Source organism: Cuculus canorus, chromosome 5 (assembly GCF_017976375.1).
Source record: "Cuculus canorus isolate bCucCan1 chromosome 5, bCucCan1.pri, whole genome shotgun sequence".
Classification (NCBI taxonomy): domain Eukaryota; kingdom Metazoa; phylum Chordata; class Aves; order Cuculiformes; family Cuculidae; genus Cuculus; species Cuculus canorus.
In genome coordinates, this window is record NC_071405.1 from 17,192,888 (window position 1) to 17,210,664 (window position 17,777).

Genomic DNA, 17,777 nt, shown 5'->3' on the forward strand with positions numbered 1-17,777 from the left:
GGGGAGATCGGGGGGAATCGGGGGAGGAGCATCCTCTGAGCGCCCCACCGAGGGCTCGGGGGGGATCGGGGGAAGAGCATCCTCTGACCGTCCCCCGGGGGGGATCGGGGGGCGAACGGGAGGTACCGAGGGTGCTGCCACCCCTGCGTGTCCCGGTGTCCCTGCTTGGGTCCCGGTGTCCCCGGGTCCTGAGGGGTGTCCCTGGGAGGGTCCCCGGGGCAGGTCCCGGTGTCCCAGTATGTCTCCTAGTGTCCCCAGTGTGTGTCCTGGTGTCCCAGTATGGGTCCCCGTGTCCCAGTCTGTGTGCCGATACCCCAGTATGTGTTCCCCCGGCGTGTCTCGTGGTATCCCAGTATGTGTCCCAGTATCCCAGTATGTGTCCAGAGTCCCCTGTGTGTGTACTGGTGTCCCCTGATCCTGATGGATGTCCCGGGGAGGGTCCCAGTGTGGGTCCTGGGGTCCCCAGTATGTGTCCTGGTGTGTGTCCCCCGGGGTGCGTCCCTGGTGTCCCCAGTGCATGTCCCAGTGTCCCAGTATGTGTCCTGGTGTCCCCAGTATGTGTCCCGATGCCCCAGCATGTGTCCTGGTGTCCTCAGTAGATGTCCCGGTGCTCCAGCATGTGCTCTGGTGTCCCCAGTGTGTGTCCCCCTGCTGTGTCTCCTGGTATCCCAGTATGCATCCCAATATACCAATACGTGCCCTGGTGTCCCACTGCGTGTCCTGGTGAACCAATATGGCTCCTGGTGTCCCAGTATGTGTCCCAGTGTCCTCAGGTCATGGTGTGTCCCCCCGGGGTATGTCGTTGGCATCCCAGTATGTGTCCTGGTGTCCCAGTATTTGTCCCTGGTGTCCCCAGTACATGTCCTGGGGTTTCAATATGTGTCCCAGTATCCCAGTATGTGTCCCAGTGTCCCCAGTGTGTGTACTGGTGCCCCAGTATGTGTCCCAGTGTCCATAGATGTGTCCTGGTGCCACTGGGTCCTGAGGAGTGTCCTGGAGTGGGTCCCCAAGGTGGGTCCTGGTGTCTCAGTATGTGCCCTGGTGTCCCCAGTATGTGTCCCAGTGTTCCCATGTGTCCCCCCGGTGTGTCTGCTGGTATCCAAGTATGTGTCCAAGTATCCCATCATGTGTTCTGGTGTCCACAGTGTGTGTCCTGGTGTCCTGATGTGTGCCCCTGGTGTGTGTCCCAGTGTCTCAGTTGGTGTCCCAGTGTGTGTCCCCAGTGTGTGTCCCAGTGTCCCGGTGTGTGTGCCTGGTGTGTCCCCTGTTTTCCCAGTACGTGCCCCAGTGCACATCCCGTGTGTCCCAGTGTATGTCCTGGTATCCCAGGTTGTGTCCTGGTGTGTGTCCTGGTGTCCCCAGTGTGTGTCCTAGGTACATGCCCCACTGTGTGGCCCTGTGCCCTGAAGTGTGATCCCAGTGTCCCTAGTGTCCCAGTCCACCCCACCGCTCTCTGGAGGAGCCCCTCTTGGGATGCTCCTGGTGGGCCTTGTCCCTAATTCTTCCCAGGCCAAGCTCCCAGGCTTCTTCTACCAGCCTTGAGCTTTACAGGGAAAACAAACAGAGCCGGGGATCATGCCTTGCCCTTCGGTGCCTGATTCACCCCAGCTGCTCCCAGGACTGGACTCTACGTTGCCTCTTGAGCAGGAGGAAGAGAGCAACCATGCACTGACCCACCTGTGAGTTCTGTGATCAACCATCCCTCCAGGTGTGGCAGCAGTCTGGTCCATAATTGGAAGGATCTTCCTAGGCTTCCCCTACATAAGGATGAGGTCCCTGGGGCTGCTTAGGTTGGAGAAGAGGAGGCTGAGGGAAGACATCATCATGCTCTACAGCTCCTGGAGAGGAGGTAGTAGTGAGGTGGGTGCTGGTCTCCTCAACCAAGTAGCAAGCAATGGGATGAGAGGAAATAGCCTCAAGTTGCACCAAGGGAGGTTCAGATTGCATATCGGGAAACATTTCTTTGTTGAAAGAGTGGTGAAGCCCTGGCAGATGCTGCCCAGTGCAGTGGTGGAGTCTCCATCCCTAGAGATTTAAAAAAAAATGTGTGTAGATGTTGTGCTGGTGGACATGTTTTAGCAGGCACAGTGGGGTTGGGTGGATGGTTGGACTGGATGAGCGTGGAGGTCTTTTCCAACCTTAATGATATCATGATTCTATAAGAAATGCAGGATTGAGGAAGCAATTGGACAGGCAGCAGAGGTGGGAGCAAAGGTGGCTCAGTGCAGCTGAGCTGAGGTGGGAAGGACAGGGGAGCTGTGACCTCCTTGTTTCTAGCCCAGATGGCTTGAGAGATACGGGACCTGACCCAGGCTTGGTGGGTGTCTTCCCAGCTGTGCTTCCAAACCTCTGATGAGATGTTGAGGACCCGATCACCATCCAGATGGGTGCTCCTGGTGTTTATGGGAGGCAGTGGGAAGAGGAGGTGTAGCAGGAAAGGATAATTTACACCAGATGGAGGGGGGAAAACCTACATTACTGGCAGCATTTTATAAGACAAGAAGCTCCTCAGAGCTGTTTATAGGCTCCATCTATCAGAGTTTCATCTCCTCTATTAGACTTGTGGAAGAAGTCTTCTCTCCAGGCCTCACTCCCCCAATTCTTTCACCCTTTTTGGACAAAGTATGTGATTAACCCTCAGTGTGTGCAGTGCTGGCGAGCCAGAGCCCTGATTTCAGCTGCAGGGACACATCAGCTCTAGGCATTGTCCTCTCCTTGGGGTGGATTAGCAGCAGTTGATCCGCACACTCTGTTTTACCCGGCTGCCTCAGGCTCTGCAATCTCATATGAGAGGAGAAGAAAATTACCTTGATTTAAGCACTTAACCGGCAATCTGGCCAAACGCTGTCTCCAGAGGGATGGTTTTTCTGGAGCCAGTGGGAATGCCAGCCCTTTAGTTGCTGCTGAGTTGCTTCTCCCCACTCTCCCAACCCCAATGTAGGCTTGCCATCACATTTATCCCAACACCCATGGATTTGTCTGTTTGTCTCCCTCTTCCAGCTGACCCAGCTTTGACATGTACTTAAACTGGTGTGCAAAGACCAAGCTCAGTCCTACCTAGCACAGAACAGATGCTTCCACCTACTCTGAATAGGACCAGGTCTCCAAGCCTGCTGCTCTTGGCCACAAGCAATGGAGCGGGTACTCGCTCGCCTTCAGCCCTGCCTCTGTTTCTACATTAACAGAATCATTGAAGTTGGGAAAGACCCTTAAGCTCATCCAGTCCAACTGACAGCCCAACCCCCCCATTCCTGCTAAACCATGTCCCAAAGTGCTACATCTATATGCGTTTTGAACCCCTCTAGGGATGGAGACTCCACCACTTCCCTGGACAGCCTCTGCTGATGCTTGACTCAGGTGGGCACGAGCATCCATCAGGTTAAGGAGAGCTGGTTTGGCAATGCCCTCACCTGCTGAGAAGTTCAGATGAGGAAGACAGATGTTACCCAGCATGGTGAACTGGGACAAGGACAAGACTCCCCCACTTGTTTTTTAAACCTGAATATCTTGAGATCGTTCAGCAGTCTCTATCACCCAGTCATGTATTTTCTGGTCTGGTGGGTGGTCCCTAAGTCCTGACTGCTGGCACCCTTTGCAGGAATGGGTACAGCAGAGCCACTTCTACCGGAGCCCTTTTACTCCAAGACAACCTCTCAAATTGGCCAAATGAAGCCCTGAAGTGCATGAATGAAGCTGCACCAAACCCCTGTGTGTACAAAATACGCTTAATTTATTGATGTCTAACGAATGTGAGCAGCAAAGAGAGCAGGATCGAATCGCCATTGCAGGCCTTATGCCTTTCCACAGGGATTAATGGCTTTTTAATCCACTTTAACAGTTAATTTGTGTCCATTAGCCTGATTTTTTTTTTTTTTTTCCCTGTGGGGTAGTGCAGAATGGCTCTTAATTCTCAGTGTGGGAGCCTTTAGTCCAGACTAACAAGGCCTTAATCCTAAACTAGTTTAATTCTGGAGTGGATTAAACTGATGTGAAACAAGGAGTTTGACTTCCAAAAAAGAGCAGTTGTGTGAAGTACTAATTAGTCTGGCTCTGCCATAGCAGCCCCCCAGGCTGCAACGATCCTTGCTCACCATCGCTGGATCTGCTGTGGCTCCCTGCATCCCTTGGCAGATACAGAGGTTGGAAACCACATCCTGCTGCCCATCTGGCATGGATGGGACAACTGGTTTGGCTTTGCTGTGTGACAGGGTCTCCAGTGAATCCTGGAGGTAAAAGGCTAATGGAAAAGCACTCTCTTTTTTTTTTTATCTCTTGGCAGGCATAGGCATTAGATGCATTCCCTTTCTTGGACAAGGGGAACTATGCTCCTGACAGAGGAGAAGGAAGGTCTACAGGAGACCAGCCTGGTGAACAAGTCTTGTGAGGAGCAGTTGAGGGACCAGAGGCTGTTTAGCCTGGAGAAGAGGAGTCTGAGGGGAAACCTCATCACTCTCTGCAGCTCCAGCTTGTGGTGAGGTGGGTGCTGGGCTCTTCTCCCAAGTAATGAGGGATAGGATGAGAGGAAATGGCCTCAAGCTGCTCCAGGGGAGGGTTAGACTGGACATTAGGGAAAACCCTTTACTGAAAGGGTGGCAAAGCCCTCGCAGAGGCTGCCCAGGGCAGTCGGGGAGTCCCCATCCCTGGAGAAGTTTGAAAAATGTGTGACTGTGGCACTTTGGGACATAGTTGGGCAGGTGTGGCAGGGTTGGGCTGATGGTTGGACTGGATGAGCTTCGAAGGCTTTTCCAACTTTAATGACTCTATGATTCTCTCCATACGTGTCCAGTACTTTCCACCCCTGCTCTGTGCGTAACTGCTGAGTCGGGGAAGAACAGACCGTGGCATGTGTTCCCTTTCCAGGGTCTTGGACACCTCTGAAAGCCTGCCCTTTTGCAAGAGCTCCAGAAGCTCCACCTGACCCAGTCAGAGGTGTCTCTGCCCATGGCAGGGGGTGGAACTGGATGGACCTTAAGGTCCCTTCTAACCCAAACCATAACAGCATTCCAAGAGCCAGTTCAAAGGATGAGGAAGGCCACAAAGTGAAGCATCTGCCAGAGACTTCAAAAAAGAATCCAGGTGTGATCCTTTAAATAGAAAGGAGAACAAAATCACCTGCCAAAGTTTTATCACAGAGGTGCCTAAACTCAGCTGTTGAGCCGTGCCCTGACAGCTGGGCAGCAGAGAACCGGGGGGGAACTTCAGGTTCAGAACAAAGAGAGGAAGATAAAGAGCTTTTAAGGCCAATCCTTCTCATTTTATTTGACATATTGAGCTGAGCAATTCTCTGTGAAAGTATCGTCTGCAGCAAAGCCGCCTGCTTTTCAAACTGCCTGTAATGCATTTCTGAGAAAAGAGGCAGAGGCTGCCCCTGCCTTCCAGGTTAACCTTGGCGGGAGACGGAAGAGGATGCCACTACTCTGAGTCCTCTTCCAATAAGGTGCAGGGATTTATGGACACACTGAAGAGAGATTTTATTTAACATTCTGGCAAGTTATGACAAATAACTTGATGTGATAAATATCCAGCACGGGAAGGACATGGAGCTGTTGGAGTGAGTGCAGAAGAGGCCACGGAGATGATGCGAGGGCTGAAGCATCTCCTGTCTTAGGCCAGGCTGAGAGAGCTGGGGTTGTTCAGCCTGGAGAAGAGGAAGTTACAGGGAGAGCTTAGAGCAGCTTCCAGGACTGAAAGGGGCTCCAGTAAAGCTAAGGAGGGGCTCTTGATCAGGGAGTGCAGGGATAGGATGAGGGGAATGGCTTTGAGCTGAAAGAGAGGAGATTGAGATGAGATTTTAGGGAGAAATGTTTTGCTGTGAGGGTGGGGAGGCCCCAGCCCAGGTTGCCCAGAGCAGTGGTGGCTGCCCCACCCCTGGAGGTGTTGAAGGCCAGGTTGGATGGGGCTTGGAGTTCCTGATCCAGTGGTAGGCGTCCCTGCCCATGGCAGGGGTTGGAACTGGATGGGCTTTGAGGTCCCTTCCATCTCAAACCATTCTATGATTCTATTTTTTATCATTTAACATTCTGGCAGGTCATGATAAATCCATTTCAGATGTAAAAAAGGATGCTTTTTTTCGTGGCGATTGACTGTGGGGCTGAAACTACAGAGGCAGTGGCTGGGTTTTCTGTCTCTTTTAGCTCAGACTCAAAACTCGATGTTTTTGTGGATGCCTGGTTTCAGACTAAGACTCATAATTGATCTCACACAGAGGTAACCCGGTGAAATACAAGGGTTTGTGTCACAGGGCAGATCAGATTAACACGCTCCAAGAGCCCCTACAGGTTTTAAAGCATCAGTGGGTTTATTAGAGCCACTCGTCATGAAAAACCTCCCAGGGAGGACAAGAAGTGCAAGGCAGTGCAGGCAGATAAAGGCATGGCTGTGAGCAGTGAACCTCCTTCCCCCCTCATTTTCACAAAGCCTGTTGTGGTTCACCTGGAAGGGATGTCCTTTCGAGTCCAAAGCAGGATGCAGCTGCCCTGAAGTGGAGCTGCTGTGCTCATTGCTGGCACTGCACACCTGGAACAGCTGGGCCAAGCCCTGCCTGGCAGCCGGGACACAGAGCATCTCATCCTGATAATTAAAATTAATTCCCTGAAGTGCTTTCTGCTCTCCCTCAGACACAGCAAACAGCTGGAGGCTGAGATTATGGCTGTTGATGCCAATTAGAGCTGTGATAAGGCCAGATGTGTGGGGAGCGTTAGTGCATGGCTCTGCTGTGGGGAGGTGGCACTTGGAGCTCCTCTGGGTCAAGGAACAAGGTAGCTTCCATCTGGAGAGAGAACAAAGCTGGGCCAGGTGGTCAAGGATGGAGAGGAAAGCCAGCCAGTCCTGTCCCATCATGTCCCTGCAGTGGTGTGGGTTGTCCCATCCATGCGTCCCACACCGTAGAGACTACCTGGAGGCAGGCAGAGTGCACCCATTTTTCTAGTCCTTGGATGAGACTTGAAAGAAAGCCCACAGGGTATAAAAAAAACCCAGTAAGTCATTAATGGGGGTGGCAGCTTGTCTTCAAAAAGCTATTTGTGCTTGGTGACAGAGACAGCCACTACATGCACAGAGGTTGGGAAAATGGAGTTTTCCCCTTCTCCCTGCAAACTGGAGTGTGCCCCAAGCCTGGCTTTTGCTTTTCTGTATCTCAGGGCCAGCCAAGGTAAACCCAACCCTTGTTTCTCTCTACCATGTCCATTCCCAAGCAGAAAGGAAGATTTGCTTGCAGGAGGGAAATGCCTCATGGCAGCCCTTCGAAGTTCAAGGCTGTCTCCTGTCAGCTGCAAGTGGGAGCAGCTTCTACAGGATGAGCCTGGCATCCCCAGGCAGAGTGTCACCAGGCGGGCAGACACTCCCTGAGGGGACCTCCTGGCTTAGCACCCATCCCTGCTCCAGAGCAGAGGGATGAGGGATCACAGAATCTTGGAAAGGTTTGGGTTGAAAGGGACCTCAAAGCCCAGCCAGTCCCACCCCCTGCCATGGGCAGGGACACCTCCCACTGGATCAGGGGCTCCAAGCCCCATCCAACCTGGCCTTCAACCCCTCCAGGGATGGGGCAGCCACCACTGCTCTGGGCAGCCTAGGCCAGAACCTTCTCCCTGTCTCTCCCGAGCCCACCTGCAGCTGCCCTAGCTCACCCTTTCCTCCCATCCCACTCTTCTGTTTTATAGCCCAAATTACCAAATCAGGTGGTGAAGATTAAAGCCACTCCTGAAACCATTCTGTGTGAGAAAGGAGCATTTAGAAGGCTAAATCCTCCAATCCCCTTATTCCAATTAGGGTCCTTTCTCCTACAGACCTGGAGTTGGTGAATGAAAATGACTCTGATCTGCTCTCAGTGGACAGCAGTGTCGTGGTCGGCTTCTTGGCACGGGGGAGGCTCATCTGCAATCCTAAGAGAGCAAATCCCTGCTGCACACATGGAGACACGCACAGATATGTTAAGGAAGGAAATAAAAGAATGGGGGAGGTAGAAGTTCCTGAACAACCCATAAGCTGATTAAAGGGTATTTTACTTTTACGCAGGAAGGATTTAGCCATGCAGTTCCCAGTACCATCTGACCTCAATAAATGTCTATGCCATTGGTGGGTGCTGCTGGTGGATGGGGTCACAGCCTGTACCTGGGCTCCTTGAAGGCTGGCTGCAACTAAACAGCTTCGTCAGGGCTTGTGACAGCATTGCTGGACACGTGTGGTGGGTGAGATGGTTGTTCCCTTGTCCTTACACCCTCAGCCTCCTCTTCTCCAGGCTAAACAGACCGAGCTCCCTCAGTTGCTTCCAGAATCTTTGTTCTCCAGCCCCTTCCCCAGCTCTGTTCCCATTTCTAGATGCACTCCAGCCCCTCAATGTCCTTGGAGTGCAGTGCCCAAAACTGAACCCAGGATTCAAGATGTAGCCTCACCAGGGGGCCCATCCCTTTCTTGCTCCTGCTGGCCTCACCATTTCTGATCCAAGCCAGGATGATCTTGGCCTTCTTGGCTGCCTGGGCCACTGCTGGCTCATATTCAGCTGCTGTCGCCCAGCACCCCTTGGTCTTTTTTGCCTGGTCACCTTTCCAGCCATGCGTTCCCCTGTGGGATGGGTTGGCCTGTGACCACACACCATTAGGTACCATTTAATGCAGAACCTTGGTGTTGAAGTGGGGGATGGCTCTGCTGTTTTGTAACCTGTGCTCGCTGCCACACACGAGAGTGTCCCTGGCCAGCCCTGTGGCTGCTGTGAACAGCCCTTGCACCTGTGCTGACTGGATTTACTTAATGCAGCTCACCACAGTGCTCTCCACGCTGTGCGTGTCAGTCGGGGTCAAGCCTAAGCACAGGTTACTGCACAAAGATCCTGGTGGTTTTGCACCTGGTGGTGTCCTCAGGGCAGCTCGGCTCCTGCTCAGGGATTGGCCCCAGGGCTCACAGAACCCTTCCCTCTCCTAACGCAAAGCAATTCTCATGCCCTCTTCAAGGGGTGTTGATCCATGGCCTCAGCACTCCATAGTGTTATCTGTTTGGGGCACTTTGCTATATGTCCTGTGAACATTGTCTTACATCCCGTAAACGCCTGGGTGGGGGCAAGTCCAAGCACAAAAAGAGACTGGGTGGAGAATGGATTGGGAGCAGCTCTGAGGAGAGGGAGCTGAGGGAGGAGAAGCTCAATGCGAGCTGGCAACGTGTACTCACAGCCCAGAAACTGCCCATGTCCTGGGCTGCACCCAGAGGAGGGTGACCAGCAGGGAGGGGATTCTGCCCCTCTGCTCCACCCTGTGAGACCCGTCTGGAGCCCTGCATCCAGCTCTGGAGTCCTCAGCACAGGGAGGACATGGAGCTGTTGGAGCGAGTGCAGAGGAGGCCACGGAGATGATCTGAGGGCTGGAGCACCTCCTGTATGAGGTCAGGCTGGGAGAGTTGGGGTTATTCAGGCTGGAGAAGAGAAGGCTGCGGGGAGAGCTTAAAGCAGCTTCCAGGACTGAAAGGGGCTCCAGGAAAGCTGGGGGGGGGGGGGGGGGGGGGGGGGCTTTGGATCAGGGAGTGCAGGGACAGGACAAGGAGGAATTTGTTTGAGCTTAAAGAGGGAAGACTGAGATGAGATCCTGGGGAGAAATATTTTGCTGTGATGGTGGGGAGGCCGTGGCCCAGGTTGCTCAGAGCAGTGGTGGCTGCCCCATTTCTGGAGGTGTTGAAGGCCAGATTGGATGGATGGGGCTTGGAGCTCCTGATCCAGTGGGAGTTGTCCCTATCCATGGCAGGGGGTGGAACTGGATGGACTTTGCAGTCTCTTCCAACCCAATCCATTCTGTGACTCTATGATAAACAGGTCAGTCACTGGAGGTCCTGGCAAGAACGAGCTCAGCCCTGGCTTCCTGTAGCTTCAGGTTATCACAGGTGCAAGGAGCAGGGATCGGGTGAGGAAAGAAAGGAAACAAAACTTGCCTTTGTCATTCTTGGAGTCAGTGACTGGGAGCTTTTCTCTGTATGATGCCACACAGGGATGATGGGTCAGATCACAGTCATCACTAGATGATTTAATCGTGCTTTTGGAATATCTGCTCCTGCTTGGAGCACTCACACAGACGGAGAATGGAAAAGCAAGGTGCAGATTCATGCTGCTATTGCAAAGTAGCATTGTTCATCACTGCTGCTTCCATGATGTCTCGTGATGAGAATCTGTTCTTAACTCTCCTTAAAGGAGAATCAGGTGTTGTTTCAGGACTGGGGATTTGGTTTGAGTGCCAGTTCATTCACGTATGGTCCCGAATCTCCTCATTGGGTCCTCAGGAGTTGCATTTCCGCTCTAGCCCACAATTGACACCTGCACTATGTTGCAGAAGAGCTGGGCATGGCCACACACTTTTCTATCCCATCACCTTTTCACTCTCCTTCACTGCAAGACAAACACCATGTTTTTTTGCTGTAATGTAGATAAACCAGGCTCCTTGGTTCCTGGTTTTACTGTCTTGATTCTCACCCTCTGCTGCCATCGTGGGGCTCCTTTGTCATTGCAGCCTCTTGACCAGAGCTGTTCACATCCTCACAGCAAACTGAGCTTCCCTGAGAGCTTGGTGGTGTTTCATAGAATCGTGGAATGACTGAGGTTGGAAAAGCCCTCTAAGCTCATCCAGGCCAATTGTCAGCCCAACCCCACTGTGCCTACTAAACCATGTCCCATAGTGCCATGTCTACATGCTTTTTCAACCCCCCCAGGGATGGGGACTCCACTACCATCCTGGGCAGCCTCTGCCAGGGCTTCACCACTCTGTCAGTAAAGAAATGTTTCGCAATATCCAATCTGAACCTCCCCAGCTGCAACTTGAGGCCATTTCCTCTCATCCTATCCCTTGTTACTTGAGAGAAAAGCTCAGCACCCACCTCACCACAACCTCCTTTCCAGGAGCTGCAGAGAGCAACGAGATTTTGCCTCAGCCTTCTCTTCTTCAGGCTAAACAGCCCCAGGTCCCTCAGTGCTTCCCATAATCCCTGTTCTCCCGCCCCTTCCCCAGCTCTGTTCCCTTCTCTGGGTGTGCTCCAGCCCCTCAATGTTCCTCTTGGAGTGCGGGGTCCGAAACTGAACCCAGGATTCAAGGTGTGGCCTCACGAGCACCGAGTCCAGGTAGACGATCCCTTCTCTGCTCCTGCTGCCCACACCATGGCTGACCCAAGCCAGGATGCCGCTGGCCTTCTTTGCCACCTGGGCCACTGCTGGCTCATGTTCAGCTGCTGTTCACAAACACCCCCAGGTCCTTTTCTGTCTCCATGACAGGAGGTTGGAACTGGATGGGTTTTAAGGTCCTTTCCAGACCAAACCATTCCAGGACTCTGTGCGGATGCTTCCTTCTTTGAAGCTGTGATACCCTCTGTTCTCACCAGACCTTTCCCAGATGTCTGTGAAGCCACAGCTTGGAAAGTATTGTCCCCTCATATGAAAGCCAGCCCTTGTCCTACCGATAAGTCAATGTTTGTCCTAAAAATTGACACGGTGTTTGGCCAAATACACTCATCGCCAGTTCATGGGAATTGCAAACAGAACCCAAGCCAGGATTAAAAAAGAAGAAGAGAAGATTAAGCTCCTATCACGAGATAATTAAAGCCAGGAGGGGAGATAATGATGACAATCATAATGAATCAATTAGAGCACGGATGTGTGGCCAATAAATTATTGTCGTTGCAGAGAGAAGCAGGAATTATTACCCATCAGCAGAATTAGAGTCCATCAAATTGCTGCGAATGAGCTGATGGGGTTTAGAGTAATTAAAAAGACATTCCATCCCGGATGCATTATTTGCTGTTCATCATAATTACTCATATTCATATCTTTACCCAAATAATTGCTTCTGATAAGGGCTGCAGATTTATAGGGGCCAAGGAGAGGAGTGGGACATTGGTGCACCACAGCCGTGAGACAGCCAAGACTCAGGAGCCACCACAGCTTGGTGAGTACGGCTGATGTGCTCAGACTGGATGGACTGCCTTTTCCTCTCTCTCAGTTTCTGGGTGGTGGGTCTCAGGCCCCTGTGATGCTTTGCTGAGCATTTGCCATAAGGCGATCCATCTCCTGAGCGGTGTTGCCAGCGACATGTGGGGTTTTCGTCTTCCGGAGTAAGCAGAGGAAAGGAGAGAGGCCAGGCGGCAGCTGGATCAGATGGCTTGCAGAAACACACGGTCTTTGGTTTTAGGTAGAGCCCATCAGATGGGCGAGGAGCAAGCCCAGCATAAACAGGCTCTCACACAGCCAACCTCACACCCATGCTTTGGACTGTGTGGTGGTGGGATAACTACAAACAGCTTCCGTCTAACTGGCAACATGAATGGTTTGGATTCTGGTCAGAACTGGATGGGCTTCAAGGTCCCTTAAAGAAGGAATTTCTTTACTGAAAGGGTTGTCAAGCACTGGCAGAGGCTGCCCAGGGGAGTGGTTGAGTCCCCAATCCCGGAGGTGTTTAAAAGATGAGTAGATGTTGTACTTGGGGACACAGTTTGGTGGCAGGACTGGATCGATGGTTGGACTTGATGATCTTAAAGGTCTTTTCCAACTGAAGCCATTCTTTGATTCTCTGACTTGTTCATCTTTCGCATTTTAAAGACCTACTACCTTTGCTGGCAGGAATTCCTGCTTGATTTAGTTACAGTGGGGTTATTTCCACAACAAAGTCTTCAGTGGGGCACCTGAACTGTACCAATTACCAAGGTCATTTGTTCTGCTGCTCCTAAACCCTTGTGTTTAATGCAGGAGAAAACATGGTTTGCTTGATGTCTGGTCCGTGGCGACTAATTATTCCCGTGATGGTCCTAGCACACTTCTCAGCATCTCTGCCATCCCAGGAGAGGTAAGCATTTCTTGTGCCTCTGCTTCCTTTTTCTCCATGGCTTTTGGTTCAAAGAGCCTGCTGGCTATGAAGTCACCTTTTATCTTCCTCACACAACTTGCAGCTCCTTGGCTGTTGGATTTTTTTTCTTCCCTAAATTGATTTAGTTAAATTTAGTGCAAATGTGGTAAATATTTTTTCTTGCTTAAGTGTAGGAACATTGATGGTTTTCAACCTGTGCCTTTTGACCCCTACTTTCTCCTCTCCCAGGACTGAAAGACATGCAGATGGGCTCTTCCACAGTGAGCTCAGCAAGATGAATGGCAATGCCTACGTGCAGGAGCTGGTCAAACACCTGGTGGGCCTCAAGGAGAGGTAAGGACCAGCCAAAATCATCCTCCTGGGGCAAGGACGTCTCCAGCAGGAGATGGGATCCCAGCTATGAGGGGAGTTGCCATGGGGCTGAGCTGTTTCCAGCTCCAGAGCCAGTCTGAGCACTGGCCTCATCCAGAAGATGTTCAAGATGAAAGGAGACAGAAGAGGAGAAGAGAGGGATGCAGGGCTCCTTGATGGTGGGAGGGGGAAATTTCTGTGTCTTGTGATGAGACCCACATCTAGTGGCTGAGAAGAGCAGTTGTTGGAGTGTTTCCCCTGGCACAGGTCCCAGAGGCACTCGGATGGATTGTTCACCAGTGAATACAGCAAGATGAGAGGAAATGCTCAGGTTCAGAAATTCATCCAAAGTCTCATGGGCCGCAAGCGCAGGTAAGAATCATAGAATCTCTAGGTTGGAAGAGACCTTTAAGATCACCAATTCCAACTGTACCTGTCCACTACTAAAGCATAGCCCTAAGCAATTAATCTACCTGTTTTTAAATACCTCCAGGGATGGCGATTCAGTCACCCCCCTGGGCAGCCTCTGCCAAGGCCTGAGAACCCTTTCAGTGAAGAACTTTTTCCTAATGTCCAGTCTGAACCTGCCCTGGTGCAACTTGAGTCTATTTGCTCTTGTCCTATCGTTGTCACTTGGGAGAAGAGCCCAGCACCCACCTCACCACAACCTCCTTTCAGGAGCTGTGGACAGTGTTGAGGTCTCCCCTCAGCCTCCTCCTCTCCACGCTAAACAGCCCCAGGTCCCTCAGCTGCTCCTTGTAACACTTGTTCTCCAGTCCCTTCCCCAGCTTCGCTACCCTTCTCTGGATGTGCTTCAGGACCTCAATGTCCTTCTTGTAGTGAGGTCTGGTTCCTGGGGAATGGAGAGGCACCTTGGGCTCTGCGGGCTGCAGGGAGGCAGGTCTCAGCTCTAAGGAAAGAAGATTTGGCAACCTCAAGACAAGAGCCAGCAGGCTGGGGCTTGGTCTCCTCCTGCTTGGCTGCACCTGGAGTGATGGCAGAGACACCCCACCAGCCTGTCCTGCTTGTCACAGCAGACAGAGCAGGGCACAAACCTTCTTTCCAGAAGAAACCTGCCTTGCAGACACCAGGGCTGCTTCCCAGCTGCAGTGGTTATACTGTTTGATCATCAATTTTCTCCATCCACACCAGCTCTCCAGGTCCAGTCGCTGCAGACGTGCAAGAGAAGGAGGAGGAAATCAGCCTCAAGGAGCTTTGCCTTACGTGGTTGTATCAGAACATTCTAAGCATCAGGTAGGTGGGATGGATTTGTCACTTCTATAGCCCTGATCACCAAAACATTGAAGACAAAAGAGGACACTTGTAAATACCCAGGTTTTGCCCCAAGCTCAGAAGTCTGATATAATGCAACAGATCAGCTGATACCCTCAAAAAGATAGAACCACAGAATCGTTAAGGTTGGAAAAGACCTCCAAGGTCATCTATGAACACAACACCAACATGACTAGTAAGGCTGCTATCCCTCTGTCCTCAAAGAGGTTGGAGGATCTATTAAATTGTCCATATTTTAAGATTACTCCTGCCTCATTCCCCACCAGCTTGGGGACTGTCACTGCTGAATTGCCACCCTGCATCACACGCTTTTGTACCTCCTGCCACTCTGCCAGCCACCACACTCTCAGGGCTGGTTTGCAGAGCTAGAGAAGCAGATGCTTCAGTCTAACTGCCAAGAGTGCCACCTCAATAGATTTCCACACCTGCATTCACAGTGATCTCTAGTTCTACGTGCCGAGCCCACCTGGCACTCAGTTTTGCCCTTCTAAAGCCAAGCCGGCATTGAGATTTACAGCTAAAATGTGCCAGATAAAAGCCAGGTATTAAAAATAGTAACCCCCAGGGAAATGAAATAATATCTTTTCTAATCACAGAGTTGTCATCCTGGACTGAAACAATTGTTCATCCCATTAGGAATCATAGAATGGTTTGGATTGGAAGAGATCTTGAAGATCATCCAGTTCCAACCCCTAAACATCAGAAAACCTGATCTAACAGTTTAAAAGCCTTTGCTACCCTGTCTTGATTCGGTCCTTGATTCAAACACACCTCGAGATGGGCTGTCCCAGCGTCTGGATGTAGTCTCTTCCTAGTGACCAAGCACTTTCTTACTGTGAAATCACTAAAATGAGGAGTGATAAGCTGGCTTTCAGTGCCTCTTATCCACATTGCCTGGAACGGATGGGGATGATAACACCAGCGGGTTTCCCTGTACATGTGTGGGGTGCTGCCTGCAGGCAGGTGTCATCTGGGTCTAGAAGGTGGCCTTCATGTTCCTCCTGTGGTCTGTGTCCCCAGGAATAACAAACTATCACTCCTTCTTTCCCTTACCACAGCCACTCTGACCCTGATGCCAAGGCAGCTGCTGCCATTGCCAGCCAGTATGTTTGCTCCAGCTCTGAGATGCTCGCAGGCATGAAAGATGATACAGATACTTCCAACTGAAGGCAAAGGGAAAGAAACAGCCAAGGAATGGGCTTTGCATGTATAGAGCTTTCCAAATAAAGAAGGAAGCTGTTGAATTTGCTTAGGAAAAACCCTGGAGAGCAGCAAATTAAAAAAAAATCTGGAAAGCAACCAAACCCCAATAAAACCTTGTAGATTCTCAAGTGAGATGTATGTCAGTGTGAACCAGTGTCAGTAGATGGAGCCTGAAGGAAGCACATCACTTCCACTCTCTGTTAGCATTGGGCTGCCTGCTTCTGAAGTCAAATAAAGATTCGTGAGTTCCACCAGGCTTTGGCTGCTCTTTGGGAAAGAGCAATGAGGGGGGGACCCTCAACAAGTGTTGGACCATTAGGAATGGGAGGGGCGGGGAGAAGAAGTGTTTTGCCAGGCTTCTTCCAGATAAGGCTGAAGGACCTGGGGCTGTTCATCCTGGAGAAGAGGAGGCTGAGGAGAGACCTCATCACTCACTGCAGCCCTCGGAAAGGAGGTTGTGGTGAGGTGGGTGCTGGGCTCTTCTCCCAAGTAATAGGATGACAGGAGATGGCCTCAAGTTGTGCCAGGGAAGGTTCAGATTGGATAGGAAGAAAAATTTCCTTATTGAAAGAGTGGTGAGGTGCTGGCAGAGGCTGCCCAGGGCGGTGGGGGAGTCTCTGTCCCTGGAGGGCTTCAAAAACCGTGTGGCTGTGGTGCTTTGGGATATGGTTTAGCAGGCATGGTGGGGTTGGACTGGATGAGCTGAGGGGTCTTTTCCAACCTTAATGAATCTATGATTCTGTGTTGGGATTAGCTGGGGTCCCTGGCCACACCTTCCGTGGCTGGGGCTCCACACTGCTCACAATCCAAGCATAAGGGTCTCCATTCAGCGGAAGCTTGGCCAGGTGCTAGATTTTACTGCAAATAAATGTGCTGAGAGCTATCCAACAGAGATACTCACTGTAAATATTGCTTCCAGTCCATTCTGCCCCCGTATTTACTGGCCCAGCATTCCCACAGCCACTAAAGACAAAGCTTCTCTAGGAGGAATTTGTTCCCACCACTTAATGAGCTTTATACGTTCTCCCTACACCACACTGCCTGGCAGATCCTCTCCTCTGATAAAACACCAGCTCCGCCTTTCCTGTAAACCCAATAGATCTTGAAAAGCAGATCCAAAACATGGCATGTCCAGCTGCAGCCATGTGTGGCCACCATGGAAGCGCTCTGTCCAGCCTGCACCATCAGCCTGCACGTTCATGCTCTACCTGACATCTGGAAGGAAGCTACTCCCTCTCAAACATTCATCTAAGCACACATTTCTTTACCGTGGTGCTGTAATGTGGTCCTTACAGACCTTAGTGTTTATTTATTTTGGTCCATAGGTGATCTTTGCTAGGAAAGAGACCTCGTAGAGGACTTTTGGCAGGAATGTTGGTCTGTATTTTCCTAAGCCACTAACAACCACTTGGCTAAAATGCTGGGTGAGAACACTCTAAAATCAATTGAGATTTGAAAAGGAAGAGAGTGAGCAGCTCTTCCTTGACACAATGGGCAAGTTGAGAGCAATGGTGTTTCTCTGCCCAAGTGGCCAAACAACTTTCCAGTTGACACTTGGCTTGGAAAGCATTACACAGGCTCAGAAAAAGGCAGGAGAAGACAGCAGAATAACATGCTACTGATGTTTCACAAGGTGCTGAGGTGTAAGTAATTGGAGCTTGTATGGAGATTATGGGGAGCGTCTCTGCAAAAAGCCACTGCTGGCCACTGGTGGAAGGGGACAATTGATTGCTCTGAGCTCAGCCACTACTTCTGGATCCACGCTTGCCAGGATACCGTAGGTGGCTGGGGATAACAAGACTGTCTCAGAAACATAACTGATTATTTCAACCCAAGGACTCACACAGGGTCCGGCTCCTTCATTCAACAAAAAAGGATCAGCCAGAATGGCTTTGCCTTCACTGAAACTTTTGCTTTTTCCAGAAGTAAATGAAGATAAGACATTTGAGAGCTGGCTTTTTATTTTCTTATTTTTTTAAAAAAAACACAAAACCAAAACTGTTTTTTAGGAACAACAGACTGCAAACTAGGGGAGAGGAATTGTAAGTCACGGGTTGGAGGGCAAAATCTGCTAGAAAAGAGCTTGTGGGCCATGCAGAAAAAGCCTAG

The 17,777-nt window shown here is 51.1% G+C and overlaps 1 protein-coding gene across 10 annotated transcripts; it reads left to right on the plus strand.

The window, feature by feature from the left end:
• The first annotated feature begins 132 nt into the window (after nt 1-132).
• On the plus strand, nt 133-15,828 carry LOC104064491 (VIP peptides). Of its 10 annotated transcripts, none has more exons than XM_054068159.1 (9): nt 133-1,679; nt 1,751-1,860; nt 4,280-4,476; nt 8,014-8,186; nt 12,704-12,800; nt 13,050-13,154; nt 13,440-13,544; nt 14,325-14,426; nt 15,524-15,828. In XM_054068159.1, the coding sequence occupies exons 5-9, from the start codon at nt 12,712-12,714 to the stop codon at nt 15,630-15,632; spliced, it is 510 nt and encodes a 169-aa protein (XP_053924134.1). In that variant the 5' UTR covers nt 133-1,679; nt 1,751-1,860; nt 4,280-4,476; nt 8,014-8,186; nt 12,704-12,711; the 3' UTR covers nt 15,633-15,828. The 10 variants fall into 10 exon arrangements, 7 of the variants coding, with proteins under 7 accessions (XP_053924134.1, XP_053924135.1, XP_053924136.1 ...); XM_054068160.1 differs by having other exon boundaries at nt 8,014-8,182; XM_054068161.1 differs by lacking the exon at nt 8,014-8,186.
• Nucleotides 15,829-17,777: the final 1,949 nt, after the last annotated feature.

What these genes read in the sequence shown, in the direction of transcription:
- LOC104064491 (XM_009566836.2), top strand. Translation starts at nt 11,747, where the DNA reads ATGCATTATTTGCTGTTCATCATAATTACTCATATTCATATCTTTACC. An exon ending in TCAGGAGCCACCACAGCTTG is followed by an intron (nt 11,907 to 12,703) that starts GTGAGTACGGCT and finishes TGTTTAATGCAG; the next exon opens with GAGAAAACATGGTTTGCTTG. An exon ending in TCTCTGCCATCCCAGGAGAG is followed by an intron (nt 12,801 to 13,049) that starts GTAAGCATTTCT and finishes CTCCTCTCCCAG; the next exon opens with GACTGAAAGACATGCAGATG.